The 15,998-nt window shown below is 52.2% G+C and overlaps 1 protein-coding gene across 1 annotated transcript; it reads left to right on the top strand.

The window, feature by feature from the left end:
* The first annotated feature begins 311 nt into the window (after positions 1 to 311).
* On the top strand, positions 312 to 4,732 carry PROK1 (prokineticin 1). The gene is made up of 3 exons (XM_039251079.1): positions 312 to 383; positions 3,178 to 3,303; positions 4,613 to 4,732. The coding sequence occupies exons 1-3, from the start codon at positions 312 to 314 to the stop codon at positions 4,730 to 4,732; spliced, it is 318 nt and encodes a 105-aa protein (XP_039107010.1).
* Positions 4,733 to 15,998: the final 11,266 nt, after the last annotated feature.

The following is a 15,998-nucleotide window of genomic DNA, read 5'->3' as shown; positions in this document are numbered from 1 at the left end:
TCTGCATTCCCAGGAGAGTTAGAGCCACTGTCAGTGTCCCGATGTGTTCATTTGTATTGGTTTTGATGGTGATTTGATGTCATCAGGGATTCAGGTCTCCTGTTCGTCCCTGAGATCATCTGAATACCACCGGTGGCGGGGAAGGGAAGAGCAGAGACAGGCACCCACAGGCAGCCTGGATCGGACCGTATAAATCTGGGAGGAGGGAAGGGGCCGGACAGCCAGGCCTTCCCCAGCTGGCACGCGAGGCTGAGCGGGAACAAGGGAGAGGCAGTGGAGCGGCAGGCGTTGTGCCTTCACCCCAAGTGACCATGAAAGGGGCCATGCGAGTCTCAGTCATGTTCCTTCTGGTGACGGTGTCGGACTGTGCCGTGATCACCGGGGTAAGTTGTCCAACTTCCTCTACGCCCTGGGTGTGGGGAGGTGTGTCAGGGTCTGCACGGGATGAGAGCCAGCGACCCTGCAGGGGGCAAACCGAAAAAACTGGGGAGTCAGCAGGCAGCCGGCATTTTAGAGCGGCGTTCCACACGATTTTCAGATTAGTTAAGACCCTGCTCCACTAGACGGGATCTACTTCTGAGCAGGTGGGTGTAAATCAAATCTAATTTCCAGCTGCATTGGGAGAACATCAAACATTTTGACGTTTAGACCTTTGGTGATGCGAAGATTCCGATTGTGTAATAAGGAATTCCTCTATAAAGTTGATTAGCATCCCCCTGATTTATCTTCTGTGTAAATTTTGGTTTTTGTATACAATCTGGTTCACATGTCAAGTTTAATTTACATAGCATGCTGACTTAATTAGCTTTAATTGGGGACATGTAACTTCTGCTTTTTTGACTCTTTTTAAAAAAATGCTTTTAATGTTTTTATTTCTGAGAGAGAGAGACAGCATGAGCAGGGGAGGGTCAGAGGGAGAGAGGGAGACACAGAACCTGAAGCAGAATCCAGGCTCTGAGCTGGCTGTCAGCACAGAGCCTGAGGCAGGGCTCGAACCCACCAACTGTGAGATCATGACCTGAGCCGAAGTCGGTTGCTTAACCTACTGAGCCACCCAGGCGCCCCTGCTTTTTTGATTCTTAAGCAAGGTTGTCTTGAAATTCTTTCCTTCCTTTATTATTTATGTATTTTAGCCGTGTCCGGTTCTGATAAGAACATTTGGCTGGGTGCACCCAAAAGTGAGCATCCGATAACAAGTAGAAATCGAGGCTCCCAGGGGGAAGTTTGCCACATACAGATGCTGTCTGTCTTTGAATTCAAAACACTCAGATTATGGTTCTCTGGTAGTATTTTGGCTTTAACCAGAACCACCCTCAAATGTGTTATGGTGGTGGGACCATTCCTACTAAAAGAGAGAATAATACTTTATCTGAGAGCTTTCCAGATAAAAGCCTCCAGAAAAAAAAAAAAGAGGGAAATTAATTTTCCCCCAAAGTCCCTCAACGTTTTACACAGAGCATGGAAATATAGAAAAATGCCAAACAGTTCCCAGAGTCTTATTAGTTTTTGGTTTTTTTTTTACAGTGACTTGTTGTTTTCGAGTCTTATTAGTTTTAATGTTCAGAGAAAGGAAAACTTCTTTCTTTTTTAGAGGAAAAAGACTGAGTTTCAATGACGAACAAGTATGAAAGGCAAGTCCATGCTTTTGCGAGCTGGAGCGTGACTAAGACTGTTGGGGCAAAATTATACCTAATGAATGTCAGCCTCTGCAATCTCCTTTTGTGTAACTTGGCCACTGGGGAGGCCGAGAACGAAGGAGGGAAGCCCCCGATCGGGATGAGAGCTGAGGGTTGACCCTGATGCCCAGGTTACCTCGCCGTGTGAGCTCCAACATCTGGCCGAGTGACGGTGGGAAAATTCCTTTCTAGCAAACCCTTCAGGTGGACCCTTTGAGAAGCACAGTGATAGAGAAATCTGGGGTGGGAGGAAATGCATGGCAGACATGCCTGAGAGTGTGGAGCCCCGAGCGAAGGGAGTCAGGACCTCCCTCTGTTCCCCAAGCCGGCTGCTGCCCTGAGGCGGACTCCAGGGAAGGGCCTGGGAGGATGTCACACGGCCCTGCTCTGCACACAGTGACCGTCCTGAATTCAGGTGTGGATGCTCCCTCCTGCCAGAGTGGGACAATGATGCCCCACCTCTGTGGGAGAAGACTCAGGTGGGGTCTGCTTGGTGCTAACCCTGGGCTTTGAGGGGCTGGTGCCCTCACTGGGCTGGAGACCTGCATGGCCAGGTGACTGCCCCCTGTCAACCCTCAGCACCCTCTTCTGGGTGACAAGCAGACCCTGCACCCCCACTTTCCCTCTTGGGGCTGAGCAAGTGGGCAGCCTTCAGTTCTTGCCAGGTCCCAGGCAGGCAGCCAGAGCGCACTCCATGGCCTTCTGTTGGAGAAGAAGAGTGAACCAAAACTCAGCCATGAGTGTCAGCCCAGATAAGCCACAAAGCTTTTCTGCAAGTGGAAAGATTGGGAGCTTCTCCGTCGTGGCCCTACTTGAGTCTGGAGCAGCTCAGAGGTGGATTTTGTTTAAAGCAGGCTTGTGTGGCCTTCTCTTCAAACGGCAACTTCCAGAAACCAGGCAAGGCTGCCCAGCCCAACCCAGAGGGGCCCATCCCTATCTGGGGGTCAAGGAGGAGGCAGACAAGCCCTGGGGGAGACACCGGTTGTCTGGGGGGTGCCGGCCCCTCAACTGAGGCTGGGATTCTGGTGAGAGTCAAGGTGCAGGCTGCCAGCAACCACGGATGTGGGGTCAAGATTAGAGAGAGTCTGGTGCAAGGAAACTCAGCACTGACCACCTGGGGATTTGGGCCTTGCCCCTCCCACCTCTGGGAATTCAAATTAATCTGACGTCACCGTCACCGGGGTCCCTTGAGCATTCTCCAGCCCTGGAAGAGCCATGTCTCCTAACCTCTAGATTTATCAGGAGGGTTGCCCCCCTACTGGGCGGCCTCAACCGAGCTTGGAGGGGTCCACGGATGTAGTTGTGCTGCCCCGAGGGGCCCTGAGCATCCTGTGGTGAGCAGAGCAGGAGCGAGAATGTGCTGCCCAAGGTGTGAGGCAGAGGTGAGGGGCGCCGCTGTCAGCCTCTCCTGGCTATCCAGGTTTCCGGAGATACATCTTCCTTCCGGTTTCTCTGGAGCGGCGCTAACGAGCACTAATGACCCCTCTGTCTCCCATCGCAGGCCTGTGAGCGGGATGTGCAGTGCGGGGCGGGCACCTGCTGCGCCGTCAGCCTGTGGCTGCGTGGGCTCCGGATATGCACGCCGCTGGGGCGCGTGGGAGAGGAGTGTCACCCGGGCAGCCATAAGGTACTGCGCAGACACGGCTGCGACTTTTCAGACCCTGACTTAAGTAACACCTCACGGGTGTTGGGCACTGCCTCCTTGCTTTTTGGAGAAAGCCTGGGGTGCAGTGGGGGGCACTAATCACACAGCCCTTTAGATTTGCAGGCCGGAACCCCAGCTGCTCATCTGTGCCCTGTGGCGTCGGGCAATTAGCATGATGGCTCTGGGCCTAGGGTCACCTACAACAACAAGGGAAGTAGGGAGATTGCCCTTTAAGTCTCTTTCAGATCTGAATATAAATTCAGATTCTCAAAGGGTCCTGAAAGGCCTCTGCCCCAGGACCCTTCCGTCAAGAACATGCAATGGGACTCACAAAAGGGCCTCCCATCTAAGGCCTGGTTAGGGTGAGGCAGGGCCTGTGCCCGGCGCATATGCTTTCAGGAGGCGCCCACTCTTTGGGGCCCTACGCACCTGACTCCGACCCTGTTCCTGTCCACCGAGGTGGCTCCCAGCCCAGGGGGCGTTGAAGGACCAGGAGGTCTTTGCTTCTGAACGGCCAGGTACGGGAGCAGCCACAGGTGTGCACGGGGACCCCGTGTGTCTGCCACCTTCCCCGGGCTTTCTGTGGCTCAGGAGTCCTGAACCCCAGTGACAATAGAACCACGTGCCACTTTTCAGACTACCTGCTTCTGCAAACATGTAGTTTAAACCTCTTTACAACCATTTCTGGTAGGTGCTACTATGAACCCGTTTTGAGGATGATAGTACCCATTTTTGAGACACGGAGATTAAGGGACTCGCCAGTTGTCACACAGCTGGGATGTGGCAGACCTGGGATTTGACCCCGCTGCAGTGTGACACTCTCAGTGGTCGTAACCGTTCCTACTCAGCCTCCCTTGAGGAAAGCTCAGCGGTCTCGCCTCTGGGCGAGAGTCACAGGCAGAGACTGGGTCTGTCCTGTCCATAGCTGCGTCCCCAGCACGCGCTCACGTGGAGCACCTGATGAAGAGCTAGAAGTGCTCTTCAACCAATGACTGTGGCCACGCATCTACGTGCGCGTCGAGTCCACAAGGGCGTTGGGGCTTGCAGGGTTTTAAGGTTGGAGTGGACAGTACGGTGGGTGTGGTGGCGAGAGCCAGACAGCATGGGTTCAAATCCCAGCTCCTCTACAAATTAGCTGTGTGGCCTTGGCATGCTGCTCAGCCACTCTGTGCCTCAGTTTCCTCGGCGGAGGAGTGAGACACTGGCCGGGGCTGGGTTGGCGAGGGGCCCCTCCCGGGAGGCCCACCTCGCTTGTGGTGAAGGTGACATCCTTTTTCTCCTCTCTCTCCAGGTCCCCTTCTTCAGAAAACGCCAGCACCACACCTGCCCCTGTCTGCCCAACCTGCTGTGCTCCAGGTGCCCGGACGGCAGGTACCGCTGCTCCATGGACTTGAAGAGCATCAACTTCTAGGAGCCCGTCTATTGTGGCCACACCTCTGCATGAGCACAGCCTGCGGTGGTCTCTTATGGATTTTGATTTCTGCCATGTGGCCCAGCTCCCCCATCGCCCTGTCCCCAGTCCCCAGACTGCCTCCCCCCTCCCTCCTTCCTGGCACGTGTCTGTGCATTCATGCGGACACATGCCCCTGGTCTGCCAGGCTGGCCTGAAGGTGTCCCAGCCTGGGGCTGTGGTCCCAGTGGCAGCCCAAGGGTTGTACGGAACAGGAAGGGCATTGTTTTCCCTTAGCTCGTGCCTCGCTCACGTGTCTGCTCCTTGGAGGTGACTTGTCCTCCTCCCCAGGCCCACCTGTCCCCCTTCCTGCATGTGCTCTTCTGCCTGAACTTGACATCCCCCAGCACAGCCCCTTGGTACACTGATCTGAGTCACAGGTCCCGGCCTGAGCCTCAGGCCCTTTCTGTGAGGCCTGGGACTGTCAACCCAGTTGTTCATCTCCCTTTGACTGACTAACTCCTGGGTTTTAGGCCACGGGCCCAAGGTCAGCCCTTCCTGGTGGGCAGTGGGGCAGTGACCTCATGTCGGGTGCGGGGAGCCGCCAGGCCAGAGCTGCATGGCCTCCCAAGCCCCTCCCAGCACCTCTTACCAGTTAAGCAGGAAAGCCTCCAGTTGCTACTACCTCTTTCTAAAATGCAAGCGGCAGCAGCTTAATTTAATCACTCCTGACATTTTAGGAGGCAATTAGGGAGTGACCTCAAACAGCTCCTTTCCAAGGATCAGCCCCCGGGAGCATGTCTGTGACCTTGAGGACGCAGGGCTTCTGCTCAGCTGCGGGGGAGGGGAGGCAGCAGGCAGGGACACGGATTTTAGATCCAAGGGTGCAACTACCACCAAGGGCCCAGGCTGCACACACACCACACCCAGATAAGGCATCTTCCTGAAGTTCAAAGCTGTTTGGGAGCTGTGTCCCTGGCCTCCATTGTCATCTAAAACGCAGCCACTCTAAGCTCCTCACATCTGGACCCTGCCCGAGGCTTACCCAGGACAGCGCGGTGACGCTGGAAGCTACACGCGCTGACCTGCCTGGCTGCAGAATAAAACCATGAACAAGGGGCCAGTGACTATCATGTTCGTGCTGTGCTGGTGATGGGGATGTGGGGGCGGGAAGGGGACAAGACTGGACTTTTTCCAGGGGGGGAAGGATGACATTGCTGTCCTCCTCCCATCTAGGGCAATTTTTTTTTGAGAAAGTAGACTCGGGGTTTCGTTGAAGGATGACAGGCAGTGTGCTCTGCGCAGGGAAGGTGCCTCTCCGGTCTGTGACTCAGGTGCGTTGCTGGGTTGGAGACAGGAAGGGGGCCGTGAGCTGGCATCTGGGTAGGGACTCCATTGGCAAAATCTGGATGATTTGAAGCTCTCGTTCCTGCAATTTAGTCCCTTTTGCTTGGTGTCCAGTTCTTGATATCACCAGACCACCATGTGTGGGCTGAAGAAGTCCGTATCAGGATGGCCCTGAGGCTGTGTCTGAACCCAGGGCCTGGGAGCATCCCCTAAGTGCCAGGCTTCTGTCCCCATGGCCCTGTCCTCCCCTCAAGTCCTAGCCTAGAAAAATGCAAAAATGTAAAATGAAAGTATATTGTATCCTGTGTTTCTCAGAAGCCTCCAAACGCATTGTGGTTTCTGAGGCCCGGGAGGCTCTCGCCCTCCCTTGTTTGCCCTTGACCTGTGAGAGCCTTGCTCGGGGGTGCTCAGGACAGGCTTTACTGTAGGATCCACTCAGGCCAGGCCTGGACCCCACTTAGCAGTTGTTGTTTTCAGATCCTTTGACAGATCTTGCTGAAGTCTTTTTTTTTTTTTTAATGTTTTATTTATTTCTAGGAGAGAGAGAGAGAGAGAGAGACACCGTGAGCAGGGGAGGGTCAGAGAGAGAGGGAGACACAGAATCTGAAACAGGCTCCAGGCTCTGAGCTGGCAGTCAGCGCAGAGCCTGGCGGGGCTCGAACCCACGAACCGCAAGATCATGACCTAAGCGAAAGTCGGACGCTTAACCGACTAAGCCACCCAGGCATCCCAGAAGGTCAGTTCTTTAAGAGGGGAAAAAAAGTGTGTGGGGAAATCAGTGTTGGCTAAGGGCTCTGGAAGAATCTGTTATTTTAACTCAGAAAGAAAGAAACAATATAAATGTTATGGGCTTTTTTCTATAGTTTTAAAAATTTATNGACACAGAATCTGAAACAGGCTCCAGGCTCTGAGCTGGCAGTCAGCACAGAGCCCGACGCGGGGCTCGAACCCACGAACCGCGAGATCATGACCCAAGCGAAAGTCGGACGCTTAACCAACTAAGCCACCCAGGCGCCCCTTGCTGAATTCTGTCCCTTCTTGCAGCCCGTGAATCTCTTGCCCAGACTCTGGACAAGGCTCAGCTATGGGTCATAGAGTTTCTTTCCATGTCCAGGGTTCCAGTCTTTCCATCCTTTTCCTGTGGGTCCCCAGATACCCCCCATCGCTGCCGCTGGGTCATGCTGGTGTCCGGGCCTGCCCCAATTCTGCAGCGCCCTCAGGCAGAGTCATCCTGGGCGAGGCACCGGCCATGTGCCTCACACAGCAGAGATGGGGCACCCCACCTGTAGCCCCATCTCCAGCCCCACCAGGGAGCTGGCCGGTCTGCAGACCCCGGGTAATCAAACTGGAACAATTCTCATTTTTTGTAGCAGAATGCCAAGGAATGTATAAATGGCCTCTGCCCCAGTTCCCTGCTGCTTTTCCCCCCTAAAGACTGAAGAGCAGAAAGGAGTGGGTGGGAGGGGCTAAGAAAAGTGTGTGTGAGAATGCTTTACATTTGGGAATATATTCTTCAAAATTATAAAAAGAACCTACTTATAAGAATAAAATATATCCATAATAAGGATGTATTCCAGAAGGATTAAATTAGATCAGATTTAGATGAAAAGGACACTCTTTAAGGATTCTGGCCCCCTTCAGTTGAGTCTTACGTTCCCTTAGTCCCCAACCCTTCCTCCTCCAAGAGTGGAGTCTGGTGCCATCTAGTGGCCAATCTGGGGATGTCGTGGAAGGGTCAAAGATGCACCTGTCTCAAAGCAGATTCCCAGATGTCCCCAAGTGTTAGATTCAACCAGAGGCTTAAAGGGACAATTCTTCCACCTGTGGAAAGAAATCTGTCACCCTAAGGAGCACAGGAGAAATACTTAATTGTCCCTATGGGTGCCATCCTACCTAGATACCACTTTCTTAGAAGCTGCTGTCGCCTTCCAGTGAGATGTATCTCCCAACTTCTCCAGGAATAGGAACATGGAGGTGGGTGAGGCCAGATAGGACGATGCAGTGGCCCTTCTCCCCACTTGTGCCCCAGGACACAGCACTGGAAGTGCCACCTCACTCCCTGAATCTCCACTTTCTCAGCCTGTCACCTGGGTTAGTGCTTCCACCACCCCCAGGACCGAATTCTGAAGCTCAACGCAGTCAAGACTTTTCCTCTCTTCTGTCCTTTCTCCCTGCAGCCATGGTCAAGTCTAAGCAATCATTCTGCCCAGCATGGCCTATGGCAACTGCTTCCAACCTATTCTCTGTGCCTCAGGTTTCCCCTTAAAATCCACCCTGGCATGTCTACCGGTCATCTTTCTGGGCAGCACATTTACCTGGGTTGTGCTCCTCGACAGCCCTCCTCAGCCCTGAAGGAGAAAGCCCAAACCTCGGCAGGGAGTGAAAAGCCCCTGCCCACCCTTTCTCTGCCTCTCCCACGCTCCCCACCAGGCTTCCCGGCCTCAGGACTGCCGCAGTGTGGGGAAGATGCCACGTGTGTCTCTGCCCAGGCTCTTCCTCTATGGGGAATGTTCTGCTTCTCCCCTGGTGTCTCGTGACTTCAACATCTCCTTCAAGAGCCACTCAAATGCACCCGTGTCCCGCCGCATCCATCAACACAAAAACACACCTCAGGTGCTTTTAGGGGGCACCCATGCCTAGGTCAGCCTCCAACCGAGACAGTAGGAGGGGCAGCATCTGAGTCCTGCTTGTGTCCCAGGGTTGAGTAGTGGGGGCTGGGGCCAGAGCAGCTGTGCAGCCAGAGGACGGAGGCCTTGCCTGGGGACTTCGCCTCCACCCCCAGCCTGTCCCTCCGTGGCTTCACTTCCCAGGACCTGGGCTCCCCTCCTGTGCTCAGACTGCATCCCTGGGGCATGAGGCCCAGGGGCTGAGAAGAAGCCTGTGGGTGGAGAGGAGGGCGGGGGGTGGGGGGCACGCTCCGGGCCTAGCTCACCGCCAGGTGCCTGCACCTCCCTCATGGCCTGTGGGCCACAGATCCCTGCATTCACCGGGGCCAGAGGCTCCTCTCTGACAGGGCTGGCCTCAGGGTACGGGGGCCAGGGTTCTCATTACAGACCAAGCCCAGTACCAGGCGTACCAAGTCCAAGTACCACTGAATGCTTGACAAAGGACATTGGTAGGCTACCTGCCTCCTGTGAGCCCCTCTCCAGACCCAAATTACACAAGGCGGTGCCCTCCTGCCCCTCACTGCCCTCTGTCACTGATGGCAGAAGGGAGTTGGGGGAGGAAGCGGGATCGGGGGCCCTGCCTGAGCCAGACCTCTCCTACATCTTCAGAGTGGAGATGCTGGACCTGGCGGCATGGCTGGCTTTTGAGACCTGGGCCTGGATCCATGCTGTGGATGGGGAGGATGGTGGGACACCTTGGCAGGTCTGAAGGGAGGGCCCACAGGGGATTGAGAAGTTTCCGGTCATCTGAAGTGGAACTCCAGTCAATTAACTAACTAATTAACAACCAGTCTATTAGCTACAGGGTCCCTTTATTGTATGGCAAGCAAAGGACTATGAGTTGCTGGAAGACAGAGACTGTGGTTTTCTCCTGTGTCTTGTGCCCGGCATAGAGCTGTGCTCAACAGACATCTCCAGAATGAACGAATGAACGAACGAATGAATGAATGAATGAAAAGCAGCAGCGGTGAGGGTCTCAGGGGACTCTGGGACATGGCGTCCTATAGCTGCCACCTCCCACACACACCCTCTCCCCCCAGAGTCCCCACACCCAATTGCTGACCCCACTGTCCCCTTACAAGTTCTTCCCCACCAAGGGGAGGGCCTCGGGGGCCCTGGAGATTGGGAGAGCCATACACGAAATCCACGGCAGCCCTGGGGAACCAGGATGGGCCCGTGAGGGCAGAGCAGCGGTGGGAAAGTGCAGAACTGCCCTCGGTTTGTGAGTGTCAAAATGTGGAATTATACAAGTTACACTGACTTCTGTTGGATGGACTTCCTCGTGGGGGAAACAAAGACAAAAAGAGAACCCTCCCATCTAAGAGAATGGTAGTTGAAGGAAGGGCAGAGGAAGGGGACCCCGCAGGGGAGATGTCACTAGTCTGAGGAGGAAGCTGAGCCGAGCAAGGGGAGGGCCCGAGGGAAGCTGGGTGGGCCAGCAGGGAGGGGAGGGGGTCCTCCTCATGGTCTTGGACCAGCCCAAGAGTCAACCTGGAAGAACTCACCTGGAATGTTCCAAAAACTCAGACCCCCTCCCCCATAAGGAGGGAAGCGCAAGTGGCCTGAGGCCACTCCCTATAGGGGTTTCTTCCACCCTTTCCAGCAGTCGTAGAAAGGAGAGTGAGGAACCATCTTTACACCAACAACTTTCCTCCACCAACTGGAAATAAAAGATGCCGTGCCCATACAAAAGAATTTATCCAGCCATAAACAGGAACGAAGTAGTGCCATGTGCCACAACGCGGATGGACCTCGAAAATACTGTGCTTGGGAGCCTGGTAGCTCTGACGGGTAAATGTCTGACTCTTCATTTCAACTCAGGTCACGATCTCATGGGTTCAGGAGTTTGAGCCCTGCATCAGGCTCTGCACTCACAGTGTGGAGCCTGCTTGGGATTCTCTCTCTCCCTCTCTCTACCCCTCCCTGCTCATGCTCTTTCTCTCTCTCTCAAAAATAAATAAACTTTAAAAATATATTATTTAATTTTTAAAAATGTTTATTAAATAAACTTAAATAAATTTTGCTTATTTATTATAAATTTAAAAATAAACATTAAAAATATTATTAAAAATTTTTTTTAATGTTTATTTTTGAGAGAGAGACAGAGAGAGACAGAGCACGAGTTGGGGAGGGGCAGAGAGAGAGAGGGAGACACAGAATCCGAAGCAGGCTTCAGGCTTGGAGCTGTCAGCACAGAACCCGACTTGGGATTTGAATTCATGAACTGTGAGATCATGACCTGAGCTGAAGTCACTGCTTAACCGACCACCAAGGTGCCCCAACATATATATATTACATATATATATTATAAATTATAATTTATAAAAATATAAAAGAAATTATATATATATACTAAAGAAAATATTGTGTTGAGTGGAAGATGCCAGACACAAAAGACTATACCTTGTATGACCCTCTTTATGCGAAATGCCCACAACAGACAAAACTCCAGAGACAGAGAGTAGGTTGGTCCTTGCCTAGAGCTGAGTGTAGGAAAACAGTAAGAATGTTCTAAAATTGGGTTGTGGCGATGATTGTCTAACTCTGTGAATGTCCAAAGGAATATGGAATTATACGTGTTAAATGGATGAATTCCTTTGAGATGTGAATTATTTCACAATGAAGCTGTTTAAAAAAATAAATAGTATCCATAAAGTGAAAAAAAATTAAGTAAAACTCTCCAACTTCAGTTGTCAGGGTATGGTCAATGTGTCCAGGGTGAAGAGAGGGAGGCCAGCCCCATCTCAGTGCCGCTCAGGGCCGGACAAAATGTCCCGGGTTTAGTGGAAACAGGACCCAGCTTCCAAGATTTGGTGCGCGCAGGCAGCTGGGAGGTCTTCAGGGTCTCAGGCATGACAGGACCGGGGTGTTCTAGGCTGGCCAATGATTCGGCATCCCTCAATGTTCATACGACGTTTATTTTGTGGGAAAGAAAGATGTACCAAATACGGCATTTGTAATGAGTGGTTTTCTACAGCAGCCGGCTTCTTGAATGGTATACTAAATTGTTTACAATTTGGATAATAAAAGAAATCTCTCATTTGCAGTACAAAAGCACTGCACTGTGCACGGTGCAGTTGGGGCTTTCCGTTCACTGGGATGCATCTTGAAATGAATGTCAGCTGGCCCTGGAGTGACGCTGTCTTCTAGCAGCACCTCAATCCCTACATGTGCCTTTTCCTGGAGACAGGATGTCTCCTTCAAAGAGTGTTGGTTTTGTTTTTTAAAAATGTTTAATGTTTACTTATTTTCGAGAGAGAAAGAGACAGAATACGAGCAGGGGAGAGGTGGAGAGAGAGAGGGAGACACAGAATCGGAAGCAGGCTCCAGGCTCTGAGCTGTCAGCACAGAGCCTGACGCACGGCTCGAACTCATGAACCATGAGATCATGACCTTAGCCACCCAGGCACCCCAAGAGTGTTTTTATTTTACCACAGCTGGGCACTGGCCACATCCACACAAGTAGAGAAGTTCCTAGGTAGCAGCCAAATCCAAATGACACCTAGGCTTCTATTTATTCCAGGGATGTTTGTGCCTCTTTAAACTATACCCTGAACAGCTGATCCTGGGTAGGAACAAGGTTGAAATATGACCCATTCCTTGTTCCAACCCTGGTCAGGGCCATTCCTAGCCTCGGAAGCCCAGGGCCACAGAGTCCCAGGAGAACAACTTTTAGTTGGGGTCAACCTTCAAAGTTCAACAAGAGCAAACGGATGGAGTCCAGATTAGCAGAAGAAGTGCAATTGGGGGCAAACCCACTTTGGAGAGCCAGAGGCAAGTCTGGAGCTCAGAGGAGGACAGTGTCCTTTTATAGAGGAAAGGAGGAAGTTGGGAGACATTTATTTTATTTTATTTTATTTTATTTATTTTTTTAAAAATTTTTAAAAATATTTTATTTATTTCTAGGAGAGAGAGAGAGAGAGAGAGAGACAGCGTGAGCAGGGGAGGGTCAGAGAGAGAGGGAGCCACAGACTGAAACAGGCTCCAGGCTCTGAGCTGGCAGTCAGCACAGAGCCCGACGCGGGGCTCGAACCCATGAACCGCGAGATCATGACCTAAGCAAAAGTCGGACGCTTAACCGACTAAGCCACCCAGGCACCCCAGGAGACGTTTATTTTAAACAAACTTCACTGGAGGAAAACGAGAGTTCAAAGTGGTGGCAGCTTCCCATTGGCCGCAGGAGGGGCAGCGTGCTGTTGCCAGGCTGAGGAAATCTTTCTTCTTCCTGCTGAATGATGCAAGCTTCTGGGACGTTCATGAGACCTCTCCCTTCTGGGCTTCCCAATTCCATTTTGAAGGCGCTTTCTTTTATACTCATTTTCATGGTGGGGAAAGATTGGGCTTCCCTGCAGCTCTCCTGAGGCCCCTCTCCCCTGCAGTCGAGGCCTTTCTCTCAAAGTTTACAAAGAAAGGGCCTCGGGAGCCTGCAGCTGGGGTGAGTCTGAGGGCACAGGGCTTGGGGCTCAAGAAGACCACTTGGTTCAGGCCACAGGAGGGACACAGTTTATGGCCCTCTTTCCAGAATATTCTTATCTTTACCTCTGCCTAATTGGAAATCCTTGTTGCCTTATGGATCACAGGGATATTGGTTTCATTTGAATATTGGTGCACTTTGGGGACGCCTGGGTGGCTTAGTCCATTAAGCATCCGACTTCGGCTCAGGTCACAATCTATCTTTGTGAGTTCGAGCCCCGAGTCAGGCTCTATGCTGACAGCACAGAGTCTGGAGCCTGCTTCGGATTCTGTGTCTTCCTCTCTCTCTGCCCCTTTCTCACTTGCTGTCTCTCTCAGAAGTAAATAAACAAAAATTAAAAAAAAAATACTAGTGCACTTTGAAGGAAAAGCCTGAGTTGCCCTCAGAAGGGCCCACAGGGCCCACAGCACCTCCCCTTTCCCGAGGCAAGAGAAAACCCCTGGACAAAGTAGGGGAGCCTTTACATTGGGGCTGAAGCCTCGTGAGGAGGATTAAGTGAGTCTAAACAGAGAGAAACACTGATGAGTAAGAAGCCGTGGGCACAGTTCTGACAGAGACAAGGCGCAGAGGAGCCTGTGAAATTCTGTCACAAAACTAAGTCCTGAAGACTAAGTAAACAAACATGTTGAATGGCAGCTTGACATTTCCTTGTCATTTTGCATTTTGTTCTGTTGGGATTTCTCATGGAATTAGCAGCAAAGTTACCTCGTTAATGTTTCCTGACAATTGGTGCAGCACAGTGGCTCATACCGTGTGAGTTTGAAACTTGGTCAGGCTACTTACTAGCGAGGGACTTTGGGCAAGTTACTAAACTTCAGTAACTACCTCAGTGTCCTCATCTGTAAAATGGCAATAATAATAATAGTACCTGCCTTTTAGGGTTGGTGTGCTAGTGCATGCCAAGTGCTTAGGACAGGCTGTGCACACAGAAGCACATTGGGAGTGCTTTTCACTTGTTTGTTTGTTTATCTATTTATGTTTATTTATGAACTTTGGTGGGGGAGGGGCAGATAGAGAGGAAGAGAGAGAATCCCAAGCAGGCTCTACACTGTTAGCTCAGAGCCTGACGAGGGGCTCGAACCCACGAACTGTGAGATCAGGACCTGAGCCTAAAGCAGGAGTCGGACACATAACCGACTGAGCCACCCAGGCGCCCTACTCTTGTTTATTGATGAAAACATCTTGGACAGTCGGCCCTGGGATCCCCGGTCCACTGCCTCCCCTCCTGGAACCGGCTCACCAGGCCAAGGTTACATGGAGGGGTCTCCTGGATGTTCTTTTGTCCCCAGAATTGGAACATGGTAGCAAGAAATTACAGTTTGTTCAGATCATGTTCTGTTCATATTACAAAGCTCAGAAACACAGGTTTATGGAGGCAGAGCTCAGTAACAACTCCGTTTGGGAATATAGATAGGCAAATCTTATCTCAGTGCCTCTTAATACCTTGCTTAAACACGAGTCACTGTTTTAAAGCAAAATGAATGTTTGCTCAATATGGGCTATGATCTTAATACTGTGCTATTCAATTTCTTTTTGCTAGAAAAAGCATAAGGAGAGTGGACTTTGAATTCTATCCTGGCTCTTCTCCAATTGGGTTCAAATTAAACCTGCCAAAGCATGTGTGTGCCTGGTACCGGCCAGGAATCACTGTAGCTGGTGGTGAGTTCAAGCCCCACGTTGGGCTCTGTGCTGACAGCTCAGAGCCTGGGGTCTGCTTTGGATTCTCTGTCTCTGTCTCTCTCTGACTCTCCCTCGCTCACGATCTGCCTATCTCTCTCTCATTCAAAAATAAATATTAAAAATATTAAAACAAAAAACAAAAAAACAAGGACTAGTGAGACAGGAGGGGGCTGGGAAGGGGTGTGTGTGGCTATGCCTGCGTCTGCATCCATCCAGAATTAGATTTCAAAGGGGGCACTACTGCATCATCAGTGTGGCAAAGCAAGAAGAGGAATACAAAGATGGGGTGAAGGTGGAACAGAGCGAGAAGACCCCTCTAGGGGGCTGTAATTTCTGCTCACTTCCAGGCCAACAGCGGGGCCCACACCTGGGTGCTAGAAAGCCCTGCGGGTGGCCAGGTGAGCGTGATGCCCCGGGGCCCCAGCCAGGAGCCAAACACACATCCTGCATGTGCTCCCCAGTCCCCAGCTAGGAGAGGGAGCGACAGGGATCTGATCCACCAAATGGGATGCTCCGTGTCTGGAGGGCGTGTTAGGGAATCAGACAATGGAAAGATGGAGCCCGGCCCTCGGCTAGGGATCCCCTACTCCGGAGCCTGCTGGGGGCAGGTGTGTTAGTGAGTCGCCCCCGGGGCAGGCAGGGCACACTTTTGAGAGCCTCCTGTGCCAGGTGTGCCCTCCTAGTCTGTTAGTGTCCAAGAAGGGACAGGGTCAGTGAGGCAGGGTCAGAGGGAAGACCTCAGGAGTGTTCTCAGGGGGACCTAAGCCCCGGGGAGGGTGTGGGCCCAGCTGGGCAGCCAGGCTCCAGCTGGAGAAAGACGAGAGAAGGTCCTTGCTGCCCGCTGCAGTTCTGTGGGGACAAGGTGGGCCCCCCAGCCCCTAACTGACAAGGGACTGTAGTGAAATTACTAAATGGTGCACTATCAGTGGTCTGCTCTCAGGATATTCATTTTCTTCCTCTCCCTAGGGCCCTGGGTACGTATTGGAAAGACTGCCTCAATCACCATGGCCCTGGGCAGCCTGTGCCCTCCTAGGAGACCTGGGCTGGGAGAGACAGCCTGAAGGCAAAGCATGTGGGCCAGCGGGGGCTTTGCTGGCTCTCCCCGGAGACTCCCTGAGCC

The sequence above is a fragment of the Hyaena hyaena genome, unplaced genomic scaffold (assembly GCF_003009895.1).
Source record: "Hyaena hyaena isolate Hyena2069 unplaced genomic scaffold, ASM300989v1 scaffold_390, whole genome shotgun sequence".
In the NCBI taxonomy this organism is placed as follows: Eukaryota; Metazoa; Chordata; class Mammalia; order Carnivora; family Hyaenidae; genus Hyaena; species Hyaena hyaena.
Note: the sequence above shows the minus strand (reverse complement) of the source record. Positions and strands in the feature narration are given on the sequence as shown.

Coding starts and splice junctions, on each gene's coding strand:
- PROK1 (XM_039251079.1), top strand. CDS start 312: ATGAAAGGGGCCATGCGAGTCTCAGTCATGTTCCTTCTGGTGACGGTG. Junction 384..3,177: donor ACTGTGCCGTGATCACCGGG/GTAAGTTGTCCA, acceptor CTCCCATCGCAG/GCCTGTGAGCGGGATGTGCA. Junction 3,304..4,612: donor GTCACCCGGGCAGCCATAAG/GTACTGCGCAGA, acceptor CTCTCTCTCCAG/GTCCCCTTCTTCAGAAAACG.